The 16,366-nt window shown below is 45.7% G+C and overlaps 2 protein-coding genes across 2 annotated transcripts; one reads left to right on the forward strand and one right to left on the reverse strand.

The window, feature by feature from the left end:
• The first annotated feature begins 2,884 nt into the window (after positions 1–2,884).
• Positions 2,885–6,811, forward strand: rcc1l (RCC1 like). Its single transcript, XM_068744597.1, has 11 exons — positions 2,885–3,385; positions 3,870–3,999; positions 4,071–4,199; positions 4,266–4,332; positions 4,403–4,454; positions 4,525–4,609; positions 4,713–4,894; positions 4,966–5,053; positions 5,120–5,290; positions 5,380–5,465; positions 6,024–6,811. The coding sequence occupies exons 1-11, from the start codon at positions 3,086–3,088 to the stop codon at positions 6,099–6,101; spliced, it is 1,368 nt and encodes a 455-aa protein (XP_068600698.1). The 5' UTR covers positions 2,885–3,085; the 3' UTR covers positions 6,102–6,811.
• A 1,064-nt stretch (positions 6,812–7,875) lies between these two features.
• Positions 7,876–15,477, reverse strand: LOC137900356 (solute carrier family 22 member 4-like). Its single transcript, XM_068744424.1, has 7 exons — positions 15,271–15,477; positions 13,864–14,046; positions 12,933–13,036; positions 10,666–10,820; positions 9,777–9,948; positions 8,381–8,513; positions 7,876–7,947 (listed from the first exon to the last, which is right to left on the reverse strand). The coding sequence occupies exons 1-7, from the start codon at positions 15,475–15,477 to the stop codon at positions 7,876–7,878; spliced, it is 1,026 nt and encodes a 341-aa protein (XP_068600525.1).
• Between the last annotated feature and the right edge of the window lie 889 nt (positions 15,478–16,366).

Genomic DNA, 16,366 nt, shown 5'->3' on the forward strand with positions numbered 1-16,366 from the left:
GGAGGAACTCGAGACCAACGCGAAACCCAACGCAGGACCGTGCCGGACGTGTGTCGGGGAAATTCTGCTTCTGAACTCCAGACCCGGTTTGATGACCCGGATCAATTAAAGTCCTGCAGCACGGAGAGACGACGAAGATTCCGACAGCCTTCCAGGCCGATCCAAAACACCAGATGAACTACCCCCCCCAGCCCCCCCTTCGAGGACGCGGACGCCGCTGACGGGCCTCGGCGGTCGGCTGGCGCCGCTCGGAGGTTCATCGCCACGGTGACGTCGTTAGATGTAACGCGGCCTTGTCTCCGCTAGCTTCGCATGCAGCTAAACTAAACGCGGTACTGCTTAGATCGTCGTCAAGGCGACGGCCGTGCGAGCGTGTTGGCGCCTCGGTGGAACAGCCGCCCTTCTTCTTCTGTGGTTGGACTTCATGTTTGTTCTCTGGAGGACTCGCGTGGAGTTCCTCTTCCGGTCTCCAAAAGTTTTTTCTTCTGCACGTTGAGGTGAAACGTCTTGTGCTAACGGTTAGCATGCGACTCGCTCACGCAAGTCCTTATTATGAACTGAGCTTTCATCTTTAATCAAGGGCCAAATGTTGGCGTTAAATTCTTTCCGCTTTAAAGTACATTCCAAAGCAGATGTCTTGAGGGCGTCGCTCCGGTCATTCCACAACGCAGGACCGTCCACCGTGACGGTCTTTGTCTCGCTCTCGTGAGACCGTGCTGTTTACTGTAAGTCATTCCAGCGTGGCTGTGGACGCTCGTGTCCTGTACAGGTCCTCGGTCGCCCTATCATGAACGAGTATCTCTCCAGAGAAGGTCCAGAGTTCTGGTTCTTCAGGGTCCAGAGTAGAATAGTTTATTTATGAGGCGCCCTCCGACACGTCTTACCTGACCCAGAACCCACAGAGGACACCGGGTTTATCACGCCGGTGCTAATGTGTTAGCATGGCGACACCACCCATAAGTAGCCCGGAGGTGATCTTAATTTGCACAACCAGAAATGTGATTTGTGATTTCTACTTAAATTATTTCCTCTGAGATTCAGTCATCGTAGTTTTCATTCTGTTAATCATAGCTAGCAACACAGCTAATGCTACGTTTAATAAAAGCTAATGACATTCTGTGATAGTTAGCACTAACCGATATCAGCTAGCACAGCTAATGTTAGCTGATTTCATCTGTCTGAGCGGTTCTATAGCTTATGTTTGTTAGCCAACATTAGCTAGCATAACCTACTGTCAGCTACCACAGCTAATGTTACCAATGTTACGCTTTATTCTATGTGTTAGCTAATGTCGTAGCTAATTTCACGCCACAGGCGAACCGCGAGGGTTAAATGTAGAAACATAGCCCCAGTCCTCCATGTACCGGCAGCAGTGTTTATAACACAGTAATAACAGCGTAATACACGGATAAATACCATCAAATGAGAAGAAGTTCTGGTGGGTCCGTAAGTCGAAACAGAACCACCGTAGTGCTTCCTGTATTTGTTGCTTCACGGAGATCAAAGACATTGTGAAGTGGTGGCGATATGGAAAATGCCTTTCTATCCCAGGATCTGCTAAGTGGCCCAAAGAATCCACTTGACCATGATTACAGGTGAGCGGGTCACCTGCACGGGTCACCTGCACGGGCCTCCGTGCTCGCGTGGCTCGGCTCGTACGCCCTTCCTGACTTCCCTGTGGTTTTTAGTACCTCTCACCCAATCAGGATGAAGGCGTGGACAAACCCAGGTGTAATGTTGCCCCCTGGGAAATGCAGTTTTCCTTGTACTCTCATTGTTCTTGCCTTCTGGCCTTATCAGGCTTCTGATCTCGCATCCCGGCCTGAAGACTCAGCGAAATGTTCTCGTCTCATTTCCGAGCCGTGGACAGTCCGGGACGTCACCAGGTATGAAGGTATGAATGCGCTGGAGGCGGAGTCTTAACGTGCGTGTTGTGATGCTAAATAGTTGTTAGTCTGTTGTAATATCTGCACTATGTCGTTCACGTGGAGGACAGGTTCGTATTGTGTGTCGGTTCATTGGGAATGACTCGGCCTCTGATTAAACTGGAATGTTGTACATTTAGTGCCTTTTACATTTCATGCTAAAGGACGCCTTTACTTTACTTTTATTGGACCTATTTTTTTATACAGCATCACCTCTGTAACCATTGTTAATATTTTATATAAAAATTATTCCTGGCCAACATGTTTTTGTTCTGATTATTTCCCTCATTAGACAGCTGTTAGCTTAGCATTAGCTGCTCTGTGTGTCTGCGGTAAAAGTTGCATAAAAATGGAGTCGTTTCTGTACGCCGTTTACTGAATGTGCTGTTTTGTAGGTGAAAACAAATGCACCAATCAGAACAGAGCAGGAAGCTTTGTTGAATCTATTTAAGATGTTTAGGCTCAATCAATCGCAGTCAAGCTACACTAAAACATAGTACTTGGTAGTATTAATAGTACTCCTACAATGAGTACTAGTAGGTACAGATTCCTATTATCTGTTGAAAGTGGCTGAATATAATTTAATTTATCCTCAGAGATTGTGAGAATCAGTTGGATCAATTCTTTAATTGGGTTTGATTACATAATCAAAGACTTTAAAAAGTTAAAAATCCGGTTATTGACAAACAACAGAAATATATTTGACTGTTCAAAGCAAACGTGTTTTTCTCCCGGCCACTGGGCGGCACCGCCGTCCACTGACGCGACAATGTAAAAAGAGGCTGGAGGGACCGTCGAAGAAGAAACGCATCACTTCCGCTTCCTGTGTGAACTCGGCGAAGCTAAACGCAGCGACGATGACTGAAAATATTTCTCTTGATTTCGTGGAGTAACGTTTAAGTCCGTTTTACAGGAGGCGGAAGTGAGTTCACCCACCGGAAGTCAAATTTAATGTTCCCGGTGAAACGACCGCCGCCATGTTTTAAGCTAAGCATTCTTTATTGTCTGTCCCGGTTAGCTGCGCGACTTCAGGGGGCCTGACGTTTGAGGCGGTTTAAGTAGATTAAAAGCGGAGGCGTTAATAGTCGAATCCAATTAGACATTTCATTGTTTTTTTTAAGTATTAAACGCATCGTCGACAGGTAAACGTAAAACCCGGAATGGCCTCCGGTTCTGGAGCCGGGCTCGGCGTCGTCTCCAGGATGGTTCCGACCCGCATCCGGCCGTGGAGTCCCCGCGTGCTCCGGGCCTGCGGCTCAGCGTCCAGGCCTCAGGAGAGCAGCACCGGTCCGGTGTTCCAGTATGTGGGCCGGAACCGGAAGCCCGGCCACAAGGTGTTCGTTTGGGGCTTCAGCTTCGCCGGTGCTCTCGGTATCCCGAGCTTCGTGGTTCCGGACAGCGGCAGGAAGAAGCCGCGCAAATACCAGCTGACCCCGTACCGCCTGGAGACCGCGGAGCACGTGAGCGGCGTGACGTAACTCCTCCTCTTCGTCGTTGTTTACTGTAACTCCTCCTCGTCGTCGTTTACTGTAGCTCCTCCTCTTTGTCGTTGTTTACTGTAACTCCTCCTCTTTGTCGTTGTTTACTGTAGCTCCTCTTCGTCGTTGTTTACTGTAACTCCTCCTCTTTGTCGTTGTTTACTGTAGCTCCTCCTCTTTGTAGTTTACTGTAACTCCTCCTCTTTGTCGTTGTTTACTGTAGCTCCTCCTCTTTGTAGTTTACTGTAACTCCTCCTCTTTGTAGTTGTTTACTGTAGCTCCTCCTCCTCGTCGTTGTTTACTGTAGCTCCTCCTCTTTATCGTTGTTTACTGTAGCTCCTCCTCTTTATCGTTGTTTACTGTAGCTCCTCCTCCTCGTCGTTGTTTACTGTAACTCCTCTTTGTCGTTGTTTACTGTAGCTCCTCCTCCTCCTCGTTGTTTACTGTAGCTCCTCCTCTTCCTCAGATCTCTTCTGCTGCTTGCGGTTACGGTTTCACTCTCATCGCCTCGGCGACCACAGATGTCATCAAGTTGTGGGGGATGGGCCTCAACAAGGACTCCCAGCTGGGCTTCCAGCGCACGCAGCAGAGCCGCAGTAAGCCGGGCCGCTGACCCAGAACCGCCTCCGTACGTTTCCCTTAAATGGGTTAAAGCCCGTCTCCCCAGGTCGGAGCTACGACTACGTGCTGGAACCCTCCCCGGTTCCGCTGCCCCTCGTGGATCCGCTGCAGACCCGGGTCGTCCAGGTGTCCTGCGGCCGCGCCCATTCTCTGGTCCTCACCGACCGGGAGGGGGGTAAGAGCCCCAAACGGCCCGCCGGTCCGAGCGGCTCCTGAGCTGATCCGGTCTTCCTCTCCTCAGTGTTCAGTCTGGGGAACAACGCGTACGGTCAGTGTGGGCGGAGCATCGTGGAGGGCGAGGCCTACAGGTGCGTACGCTAACCCCCGAGCCAATCAGCTCCCGAGAAGCAGATCACCGTCGTTTCTCTCTCCAAACAGCGGGAGTCACATGATCCACCAAGTAGAAGGCTTCGATGGGAGGGTCGTCCAGGTGAGCCCCGGGGGGGCGTGGGGGGGGGGCTCCTCTGTTGCAGAATGCTTACAGGTGTGTGTGTGTGTAGGTAGCCTGTGGGCAGGACCACAGCCTCTTCCTCACGGAGGCGGGGTCAGTGTTCTCGTGTGGGTGGGGCGCCGACGGACAGACAGGTGGGTTCATTCCTTCTGGATTCTGTGGGTGTGGCCTGTGGAGACCGCCCCTGTGGGCGCTGAGGTTCGGATTTGACCCTTAACCCCGTACCTGCTCCTCCAGGTGTGGGACACTACGCCGTCAGCGCCAGCCCCGTGCAGGTGGGAGGGGACCTGCTCGGGGTGGACGTCCAGCAGGTCAGCACCTACGGAGACTGCAGCCTGGCGGTGTCCGCAGAAGGACAGGTGTATGGGTGGGGCAACTCTGAATACCTGCAGCTGGCGTCGGTCACTGAGACCACTCAGGTGAGACGGCGGACGGGTGGGGGACGGCAGACGGGCGAGGCCGTCGTTGCTTCTGAGCTTGTTTCCTCCAGATCAGCTCTCCCCGCCTCCTTCCTCTGATTGGCTGTGGGAAGGTGGTCCAAGCGGCGTGCGGCGGCACCCAGGTGGCCGTTCTCAACGGTCAGTACGGACAAACACACCTGAACCCGATGATGAAGATGATGATGGTGTGCGTCTGTGATCCAGATCAAGGACAGGTGTTTGTTTGGGGCTATGGAATTCTGGGAAAAGGTCCCAAGCTGTCCGAGTCCTCCACCCCGGAGATGATTCCCTCCTCCCTGTTTGGCCGCTCGGAGTTCAGCCCCGCCTCCGTCCGTGCCGTCAGGTGTGGCCTCCACCACCTTGCAGCGGTGACAGGTAGCAGCACCGGGAGCCGCCACCAGGCGGCGGTAGAGGGACGGAACCGTTGGTCTTTTGTCTCACGGTCTCCCGGTGGACGCTTTCAGATCGGGGGGAACTCTTCGTCTGGGGGAAGAACGTCAGAGGCTGTCTGGGCGTCGGCAGGAGAGACGACCAGTTCTTCCCGTGGCGGGTAAGACGATGAAGACGATGAAGACGATGCTAAGCTTAACAATAAAATAATTAGTGATGGATTCTCCTAATGGTTGGTTGAACTAATTTGAGCATTTTATTTTCAGACCAAAATTTAGATAGTAAAATATATTTTTCCTTTATATTTAGTTCTCTCTCATAGAACTGCTTTATTCAATAATTATTTTTTGAAATTAAATATTCTAGCACATTTTTGTCTTAATGTTAGAACTTTGTTGTTTTCTACTTGTAATATTAGGAAAAGGGACAATATCACTCGTGAGCCCAAACGCGGTGTGAATAGCTATGTATATTATACAAAGGAAAGATAATGTTTAGAAGGAGTAGGGTTAAATAAGTACTCACTTCTTCCTACTCCTTTTCACTCAAGTAAATTGAATAGTTAGTGCATTATGGTTATTATCTATTGCTAATTAAATGAATATGTGTGCGCATGTATTTGGCATTGTTTTATTCTTTGTTGTTTACATGGGCTAAATGAATAAATAAACATTTCAATTCCATTTATTAGTGAAACTGAATACATCCCTCTCTTCAGGTGACGGTTCCAGGTCACGTGTTGGATGTAGCATGCGGCGTCGACCACACGGTGGCGCTGGCCAAATCGCTACTGTGAGACCAGCGGCTCACTGTCCATCAGAACCTGCTGCTGAGGACCAGTTGGAGACAGTCTCTGGTTGTTTAAAGTCATACGAGGCTAAAACCACAACAAGACTCTTAATACCAACGTGTGAGCTTTAGGGTTCTCACCAGTTAAAGTAAAAGGAAACCAAAGACTGCAGGCCTGATTGTAGTTTATCTCCATCCAGAGGAAAACCTTGAACTGAACACGTTAACACTGATTTCTACTCATCACATGATCAGAAGAGAGAAACATTTAATAATAATAAGTATAAGTATAGTAATAGTAATATTAGTAATAGAAGTAGAAATAGTAGTAACATGTCAGTATACCCAAATCTCTATTGCTTAGGTTGTACTTTCACTTTTGAGCCCCCAGATCAGATTTCAACAGTGGCTTAGGTTTCACTTCAATGTGAATTATTGTGATTTTATTAAATGTTTTTAGCACAATCTGTATGTATTAGTAATCGTGTATTTATTATGTTTTAGTAATATTTTAACTATTTATCATTCATTGTTTTATGTTTGTTGCACATTGTCATTGTTGTATTTTCTGTTGTTTGTCCCGGGGACTGGAGATGGAAATTAGTTCTGAGAGCTACAGTCTGGTACAAAGTATATTTTCTTTGATTAATGTTTCTGTCCCTGTTAAATAAATAAATTCAAATATTGTAATACAAAATTAAAAAAAAACATAACAAATCATCTTGTTGTGATCGTGCATTACTAAAATTAACGAGGTTACACTACAATTTTATAGTTACAGCAGCTACACATAACAGTAGCATTACTAGCTACTAGCTTTATTTATACTAGCTAGCATTTTTAATGTAAGAAAAGTCATGACATACCTCTATACTGCGACTTTTTTCCCGCCTCTTTCCTTTTTTTTCTGAAGGCCGCGCCTGAGGGCTTGGATGACCTTTTCATGATGGTAATTGTTTTCAAATTTGTTTTACAAAAATTGACTTCGTCACATCTGCCACTGTCACGGTCTAGCTGAGATGCGCACTGATAAATCGCCCCGTCCCCCCTCTCCTTCCTCTCCTTGGACGGTCAAGGTGTTGTGTTTCAGGTCATACAAAGAATGACAAACAACGAGGGGGGGGGGGGGGGGGGGCGGGGGGAGTTGGATTTTATTTTTTCTGTATTTATTCATTTTTTATTTTCAAGGCAGAGCATGAGGAAAGGGCGCCCGTTGGGGCTACTATTGTTAGTTTATTATAAAAAATAAATAAAAAATATATGTATATATATACATATTTTTTTCGAGGCTTGGAGTGGCGCCCCCTCCAGCAGGTGGCGCCCTAGGCAATTGCCTAGTTTGCCTATGCCTAGAGCCGGCTCTGGCTCCACATGTCCACGCGAAGAACAGAGTGGATAATGTTTATTTTTGGTGCCAATGTTCCTGCAAAAATGTTTTATTGCATGCTAAAAAACGTCACCTCCACGGTTACCATGGTAGCGTGTAGCTGCGCACGTGCTCTCTATGAATTTAGAGCTGTTTGAGACAGAAAAGAGAGACGCTGTCCTGCAGCATCTGTTTGAGACAGAAATGAGGGACGCTGTCCTGCAGCATCTGTTTGAGACAGAAATGAGGGACGCTGTCCTGCAGCATCTGTTTGAGACAGAAATGAGGGACGCTGTCCTGCAGCATCTGTTTGCTATTTTGACCACAGACTGGCTCAGATATTTCATAGAAGTGTTTGGGTACTGAATAGAATAGAAAGCCTTTATCGTCCTTGCATAGTGGCTACACAATGAGATTAGGAGGACTGTGTTAACTTGTGGAAAAATGGTAAACCATTGAGGCCACTCCCACTCCTCTCCTTGTCAATCTGGGAGAAGAAACTCAACACGTGATAGTAAGCCCTAAATTGGGTTTGGGTTATTCCATTGGTTTTAATTGTGACCACTTACCAATGAACAGGTGAAGAATTGCATGGAGTTAATTTCACCTATGTATGACGTTTGCATTAATGAGTTTGTCTCGTTAATTGAAGCTGAAAATCGCTATATAAGTAGAGTCCATCTGCGACTCGCTAATATATCAATCAGCATATCTGTGAGAGAATGATGAGGTCTGAGCCTAGATGCAAAATCCAAACTCGGTTCTACTTGTATAATAATAAGCATTTCAAAATGGATTAATCAAAAATGTTATCTCAACTGGATGGATTTCCATGAGATTTCACAGCGACATTAGGCCTGTTCCTGGATAACACATGTTGGCTCCTGTCTGCTGCTGCATGATCTAAGTCGAAGACTTACTTGTCCAATGTAATCATTAAAGATGATGGAAGGAGCCTCAACTTTGTTCAATTTGGCAATCCTTCTCACTGTAGCTTCTGCCTCTTCCACTCTTCCCACGGAGAGAAGCCATCGAGGGGACTCTGGAATTAACCTGCCTCAGTATTCGATACAGAAATAATCAGATAAGTTTAAAATAAAAGCAACAATATAGATGAACATAAGGTAAGCTAATTTTTACCGTATTTTCCGGACAATAAGTCAGACTTTTTTTAAATAGTTTTGGCTGGTCCTGCGACTTATACTCAGGTGCGTTTAAGACTTATACTCAGGTGCGACTTATGTACAGTAAACCCCCAGCTATCCGCGGTTCCAACTCAAGTGTCCACAATTTTGTTTTCATCATTCCTTCCTGATCTGAATTTTGAGAGAAATCTTGCGCGATCAGAATTACGTGATCACTTTGTCTACCTTGCTCTTAAGGCGGTATTGACCAAGGGCCGATGGTGGCGCAGTGGTTGAGAGGGTCGCCCTATGATCGAGAGGTTGGCGGTTAGATTCCCGGCTCAGGCACGTGTACATTGTCGTTGTGTCCTTAGGCAAGACGCTTCACCAACATTGTCTGGGCGCATGCGCACGCGGCGACCAGCAGCAGACTACATTTAGAAAGTGTAACTGCTGTAAACCAAATTGCCCTCCGAGGGACAAAATCAATAAATAGTATTTAATTCCGGTCTTTTTGTGTAACTTCTACATTGATAAATAGATAACTACTTGAGATGAGACCCGAAACAATCAACGCTTGCTGGAAGAATCTGTTGCCTGAAGGGCATTTTCCCTAAAGACACTCAAATTGCAGCCGTAACCACGTCCGTGCGATTGGCTAAGCTCCGAGGCGGGGATGGCTTCGAGTGTTGGGCTTTGGTTTTTTAGGTCAAGTTATTTTGATAATTTGTGATCCTATTATTTGTTGTTTTTCTTCTCTCTTGCTGAGGACGGATCAGCTGTACAGAGCAGTCAGACCTGTCACCCATCATCACATCACTTGTCTGCTTGAAATCACAGCTCACCAGTTCTCGAGTCACCCGACTATCGTCTTTGTCCTTCATGCCAGCCCTCTATTACAGTGTCTGGAATAGAGCCGACTATTGTTCTGGATTTTCTCTTGGAGTGTATTTCCTTGTGTATTGTGTTTTCTCCAGCCTGTCTTCGACTGACTCTCTATTTTTTGGTTGTGATTTTTGGTTTACATATCTGGACGTACTAGTTTTTTGTATCTTCTTATTGTTAATATTTTGTTTTCGCTGGTGCAAAACTTATTTATGTTTTTTTCTTCTTCGTGATGCATTAATTGCCCAATGCGACATATAGTCCGGAAAATACAGTAGTTATAGTAATTCTAGTTATTTCCACCTACCACCAGATGGGAATGAATACCAAACCAGGAAGAGATGTGACGAACAGCAGGTGTTTCCATTCTCTTATAAAATAAGCAAAGAGAGGCAGCAACATGTAGCCCAGAGCAAATCCACAACTTAAACCCACAGATGAGAAGAGGACCCGGACATGACCAGTTAAGAGCTCAGAACCTACACAAAGAAAAAGGAATGCATAGTAAGTGAATATATAAATGATACATACTGATGCAACAAGATAAATATGGGACACAAAAGATTATTTAATTCAATTAATCTTTATAGCGCTGTAACAAAAGGCTATCTCAAGGCATTTTCCAGGTGGAGTGGGAAAAGACCTGTTTCTATACAACCGAACCGGCAAGGAATAACTTCCCTTTAACAGGCAGAACACTTGAGCAGAACCCAAGACTCAGAGTGGGCAGCAAAGACAAGAGACAAAAACATGTCGAGTGAGAGAGCGAGAGAGAGTGAGCGAGAGACGGTGAGCAGTGGGCAGTGAGCTGTTGACGAAGCTATTGATTTGAGAGCTCCTATACAGGAAATACTAAAACTACAGATGCTAATGCTAGCCGTGATGATGGACCATTGGACAGTGCAGCACCATTGGTGTGCAGCACGGACTGACAGGTACAGATCCAGGTTTTAAAGCTCCACGGTAAGAAGGACCTGCAGACTGAGACGGATGGAAGGAGAACAAAAGGAGAGAGAGCAAACAACTACGGGGAAGTAAAGAAGTTACTGCTATGCATTTCTGTATTGTGAATATATAGATAGAGCGGAGGATGGAGAAGGAGGAGCTTATTGCATCATTGGAGTTTTCACCATAATATTCAAAATTGATCACTCACTCTATTTCTTACGCAACGAATATAAAACGTTTGTACTTACCCAGAACAAAAGCAGCTATATAGTTGGAGGTGTGCGAAAAACCAGTGATGAAGTAGAGAATACAGAACACCGTCCAAGTCGGAGAAAATGTTTGTACGATGTTGAAAACTTCCTGAGTGACCATGGTTGCAATGAGAACAGGCTTTCTTCCCAACCTAGAGAGAAGTCACACAGCAAAATTAAATAAAATAAACTAACAAAAAAAAGATTCTCAGAGAACATGCACTGACTATAATTGCATTCAGGAAGGCAAAATAGGTCGGTGGTGTGTGGGAAACGGCTGCAGGGAGGGCTGCACCTACCGCTGATCACAGCCTTTGTGGACGACACGACAACAACCACTTGAGTCACTAGCTCAGGGGCCACACACGTCATGGCTGGCACGCAAGGGCATTTATGTTGGCACGCAGAGAATATTAACTCATTCAATACCAAAACGTCCAAATCAGAATCAGAATCAGAATCAGAAGTGGTTTATTGCCATTGTCAGTGAGGGTTCACAGACTAGAAACGTTTCTCGGTGAAGTCGTGCTACATCTAACATTAATGACAAAGTACAAAGACCATACAAGTACAGACACATCAACAGCAGCCGGAGTGGTTACACAGATGTGTACTAGCAGCAGTAAACTAGCGTCATCACGCAGTGCAAATGGAACAGTGCAAGTTGTATTCAGGAGTCCGGGACAGAATTATTAAGTGTTCATTAGTCTTACGGCTGAGGGAAAGAAGCTGTTCTTGTGGCGGGAGGTTCTGGTCCGGATGGACCGTAGCCTCCTGCCTGAGGGGAGAGGGTCAAAGAGTCCGTGTCCAGGGTGAGAAGGGTCGGCTGTGATCCGACCTGCACGCCTCCGAGTCCTGGAGACATGCAGGTCCTGGAGCGATGGCAGCTTGCAGCCGATCACCTTCGCAGCACGTACAATGCGCTGCACTCTGTGTCTGTCCCTGGTGGTGGCGCCAGCGTACCACACGGTGATGGAGAAGGTGAGGACGGACTCCACGATGGAGGTGTAGAACTGCACCAACATCTGGGTCGGCAGCTTGAGTTTCCTCAGTTGCAGCAGGAAGTACATCCTCTGCTGAGCCTTCTTGGTGAGGGAGCTGATGGTCGGCTCCCACTTGAGGTCCCGGGTGATGGCGGTGCCCAGGAAGCGGAAAGAGTCCACGATGGAGACGGGGGTAGGGGAGTCTGTGAGGGCGAGGGGGGGCGGTGGGGCTGTGACTTTCCTGAAGTCAACAATCATCTCCACTGTTTTCTGGCTGTTCAGCTCCAGGTTGTTGCTGCTACACCAGGACACCAGCCGGTCCACCTCCCTCCTGTAGGCCGACTCATCACCGTCCGAGATGAGCCCGATGAGGGTGGTGTCGTCCGCAAACTTAATCAGTTTGACGGACTGCTGGCCGGAGGTGCAGCAGTTGGTGTACAGGGAGAAGAGCCAGGGTGAAAGTACACAGCCCTGGGGGGATCCGGTGCTGATAGTCAGGGTGTCCGAGACCGTAGACCCCAGCCGCACATGCTGCCTCCGGTCCGTCAGGAAGTCGGTGATCCACCAGCAGAGGGAGTCAGGCATGTAAATCCATACCTTAACTCCCGAAACATATATATATCCGTCAAGAAAATGTTTCCGTGGGGAGTACAGGGGGACAGTTTGACAGGTCCACAGTGAATATCAGACCTCTCTGAGACTGACTAATCACAATTAGTCAAATTTCTGAATATATATATGAAAATGTCTGAATATATGTATGGAAATTTCTGAATATATATATGAAAATTTCTGAATATATATATGAAAATGTCTGAATATATGTATGGAAATTTCTGAATATATATATATCAAAATATATATCCCGGAGTTCGGTCCATATTCTCAAAGTTTTCATATATATATTCCAGAGTTCGGTCCATATTCTCAGACCTCACTTTTGATATATATATATATAATAAGTTCCTGAATGGCATGCCATACCAAATGGTTCACTTTTATTTATTTATACAAATTCTATTGTTTTGCATTTAAAAAAATAAAAGCATTCTAAGTAATTTTTTTACGCCTTCTTTGTTTACCGAAAATTATCCGAACTGAGTGCCTCAAGAAACCGAACCGAACCGAAATGACATTTTAGTGTACCGTTACACCCCCTAGTAAAGACTTCTTAAGATTATGTTTGAATAAAAAATCTGGCAAAAAAATTATAATCCAGTACTATATCAGCAAGATAAGCACATGATCAGCTAGTATATCGTTGCAGGATAGTTTCACTACCTGTCCGAGATCTGTCCTGAGACGAAAGACCCAAGCAGAACTCCCAGAAAGAAAACTGTTGAGGTGAACGGCTGCTTCCACTGGTCACTGCACACGAGGTCAAACTGGAAGAATCATGAGAGAACAAACAATCACATCGTTGTTGCCATGGTAAATCAATATCACGGATTACTCTACTGAGAAATCTCTGGACATTTTGTGATTTACTTCAGTAGTTTCTCTCTAAAAATGCATTCCATCTGATGATAAGTACTTTCTTGAACGTTACACATTTTGTGTTATGGGTAAATGTGTTAATTTTGTGTCTTCATCCTTCCCAGCAGTGTGTGCACAGCAGAGGGCGGTCTGGCTGATGTCCACCAGAAGACACCTGATTCTCGTATCTTGCTATCTTACTCCAAGCACTACTTTCTCATCTCCTCGAACGGGCAGCAATCTTTAAACTCTATATACTACGAATCTTTGAATGGAAAGGAAATGGAAAGTTGCTAAGGTTGAAGTGCCAGATGTCTGCCCCCTGCTGGTGTAAAGTAGTAACTACATGAGGCAGTAGTCTGTCAGTAACTGACAGAGCTGTTTGACGCCGTCCGTCATTTCTGTTAATCTGCAGTTAACTGCATTAACTTGTGGGAAAAGGGTACGCTATGGGAGCTTTAATGATTATTTATGTACTTCTATTGTTATTTTTATATTGTTCATTGTCCCAACCGCTTAATCCATTATCGGGTCGCGGGCCAAGCTGGAATTTTTATATTGTGATTTCATGTTTTACCTGTATTTTTGAGACACTATGGGTTGCTGTGCATGACATGTGCCCTATAAATAAACTTGCATTGCCAAGTAGATGTTAATTATGTAAGCGCTACAAGCTGTTCAGTTAATATGACTGCTATTACACAGATCAAACGAGAGACAAAAGGTAAACACTCACATCAGAGACAATGGTGGAATGGTAGGTGTCTCTGCTATAACTCCACCCGTCGACACAGCCCTCCTGCTCCACATCTGTGAGGTTGATGTCTCTGCCAGGAATGGCTCCCTGAGCTGAGAAATTTCTGACCACATCCAGCCTGTACCTGCTGCAACTGCTCAGCTGCTGTTTCCCGTCCACAACCTGAAAGTCACAAAATTGGGAAGTTGTTTATGCAAACATTTCAGTTTTCCAACCCTGACTTGTTCATGGTGAGAGCTGCCATCACACTTGCGGTACCTGTGACTTCACATGACTGGAATGTAGTCAGGAAGAAAGAAAACATTATTCCTGCCATTGTTAATGAATGCTGGACACGACAAACAACAACACAATTATGTTTCCACCCTAGTACAACGGGCCTTGTACCATGCCAAGAGGGAATAGGGTGAAGGTGCTCAGGGGCACCTCGGCAGTGCTCTGGAAGTAGACGTTTGTCCCGTATATGTACAGCTAGAAAGAGGCTTAATATTAACAGGAATTGCACTTGCACACTGATAACAGTCACATGCAATAGACAATGGTCTCAATGCCAACCCAAAATACACTGAACTTCTCGTTACAGAAATCAAATGCTATCTCGAGAATCCCTCCATCCATTTCCTTGACCGGTTTATTCGTATCCCAAAAGTCAACAGGCGAGAGGCGGGGCACACCCTGGACAAGCCGCCAGTTCATCTCAGGACCACACATTGACAGACAATCATTCACACACACAATCACACCTATGGACAATTTTGCGTAACCAGTTCACCTACGCTGCATGATTTTGTTGGTGGAAGGAAGCCAGAGAACCCGGCGACAACCCACACAGACAAGGGGAGAACATGAATGACCGCAAGCTGCATTGAAACCTGCAACCTCCTTGCTGTGAGGCAACAGCGCTAACCACTGTGCCACTGTGTTGCTTTCATTTTTTATTATCAGTAAGTCATTTAAGTCATTTCCACTCCAAAACAATTTGGTGGTTCCAACTTGTTAAATGTGTGCATTTGATGCTTATTCTTCTCATTTAAAATATTTTGGGTTTTCAACTCTTGGTTGTATGAGCATAAACATCAAACCCAATCCAAAGACATCACTTTGAGTTTTGAGAAACTCTAATTTGTAAACTAAATTAACTGTCACTTAAATAATCAAATTCATTTGTACACCAATTATCTCTCTCCAGGCCAGGGTACTGCTTGCATGCCTCCTGAGACCTGTTTGTTTTTCCATTCAGCACGAGATGCCCCTTTGGCAATGTCATAGTCACTAAATAAATACAGGCAGGACTATCACCATCATTTCTTGCAGCAGGACTCTCTTTGAATTTTCTAAGCCAATTGATTGATAAAACATTTATAAAATTACATTCTAATCCTTTACCTTTATTGGGATGGAAGCATTGAGCCAAACTTCAGTGAGTTCAACTTCAGGAATCAGGCAGCGGTGGCCCGTCTTGGCACCAACAAAGACGATTGAAAAAACACATAGTCCATTTGGCACAAGGCTGAGAGAAAGCAAGAAAAGCGCAATCCTCTGCAAAAATCCCCACTGACCCAAGAACGCGATGGTTTCCTCATAAGACTGCATTGTGTCTTCACAGGTTCAAGACGTGAGGAACAAACAGCCCAGCCTGCCTTTAGCTCACACACAACAGCCACACCCAATCATTAACATGTGCACGCATGTTGTGCAGGCAATATTTGGCCTTGAGATGCGAGCATGCAAGCACGCTTCAGTCGTTGAGGGATTTCTGCTGTATCGATGAATATTCTTTTTAATAAGTGATGTGTCCAAACAAAGCAAAGTTTTTTTCTGTTATCTTATATGGGAAAAATAGAATTTACATTCGAGCAAACTGAGTTACGGGCTCAGGGCAGGAGCAAATTATACTCAAATTATACTCGTTTATCAAGGTTCCGATATAAAAAAACTATTAAACTGATATTTATGTTAATTTTAATGGTCCTTGTTCTTCTTGTTCCTAACTATGGTTCGCAGTGTGAATGTGAGGCCAGCCCATGCCACCTCCTCTCACAGTGCAAAGTGCATCCGCACAGTGCTGGCATAATCAATTTATGGAGTTGAGATCAGCATTTAGCTGAACTGAAAGACGCCTCCCCTGTCCATGGATGTCTATACAACAAAAACGTCTTCAGAGGACTTCTATTCTGGAAAGCAGAATCCATAGGTTGGAGGTTAATGTGGAGGAAAATAGACTGCGTGGAAACAACACTACTTTACATTTAATTTTGACCTCACCTCCCCTACGACCTGAGGATTTCTTCCCTGCTACTGAGAAACCCCAACGCCTATGCACATCACCATCTACAAAGAGTGTCCCATCCTCCACCTTCACTGACCAGATGAGCAAGCTTGTGATCTTCAAGACGGAAATTGTCACGGCTGTGCCGCTCACCACACCCACTTCCCCGCCGCCACAGCTCCGCGCCGCAATCAGCTGATTCCCGTCACCTGC

Source organism: Brachionichthys hirsutus, chromosome 10, assembly GCF_040956055.1.
Source record: "Brachionichthys hirsutus isolate HB-005 chromosome 10, CSIRO-AGI_Bhir_v1, whole genome shotgun sequence".
NCBI lineage: Eukaryota > Metazoa > Chordata > Actinopteri > Lophiiformes > Brachionichthyidae > Brachionichthys > Brachionichthys hirsutus.

Coding starts and splice junctions, on each gene's coding strand:
- rcc1l (XM_068744597.1), top strand. CDS start 3,086: ATGGCCTCCGGTTCTGGAGCCGGGCTCGGCGTCGTCTCCAGGATGGTT. Junction 4,333..4,402: donor GTGGAGGGCGAGGCCTACAG/GTGCGTACGCTA, acceptor CTCTCCAAACAG/CGGGAGTCACATGATCCACC. Junction 5,291..5,379: donor CCACCTTGCAGCGGTGACAG/GTAGCAGCACCG, acceptor GGACGCTTTCAG/ATCGGGGGGAACTCTTCGTC.
- LOC137900356 (XM_068744424.1), bottom strand. CDS start 15,477: ATGCAGTCTTATGAGGAAACCATCGCGTTCTTGGGTCAGTGGGGATTT. Junction 14,047..15,270: donor ATGCTTCCATCCCAATAAAG/GTAAAGGATTAG, acceptor TGTGACTTTCAG/GTTGTGGACGGGAAACAGCA. Junction 8,514..9,776: donor GTATTCATTCCCATCTGGTG/GTAGGTGGAAAT, acceptor ATACTGAGGCAG/GTTAATTCCAGAGTCCCCTC.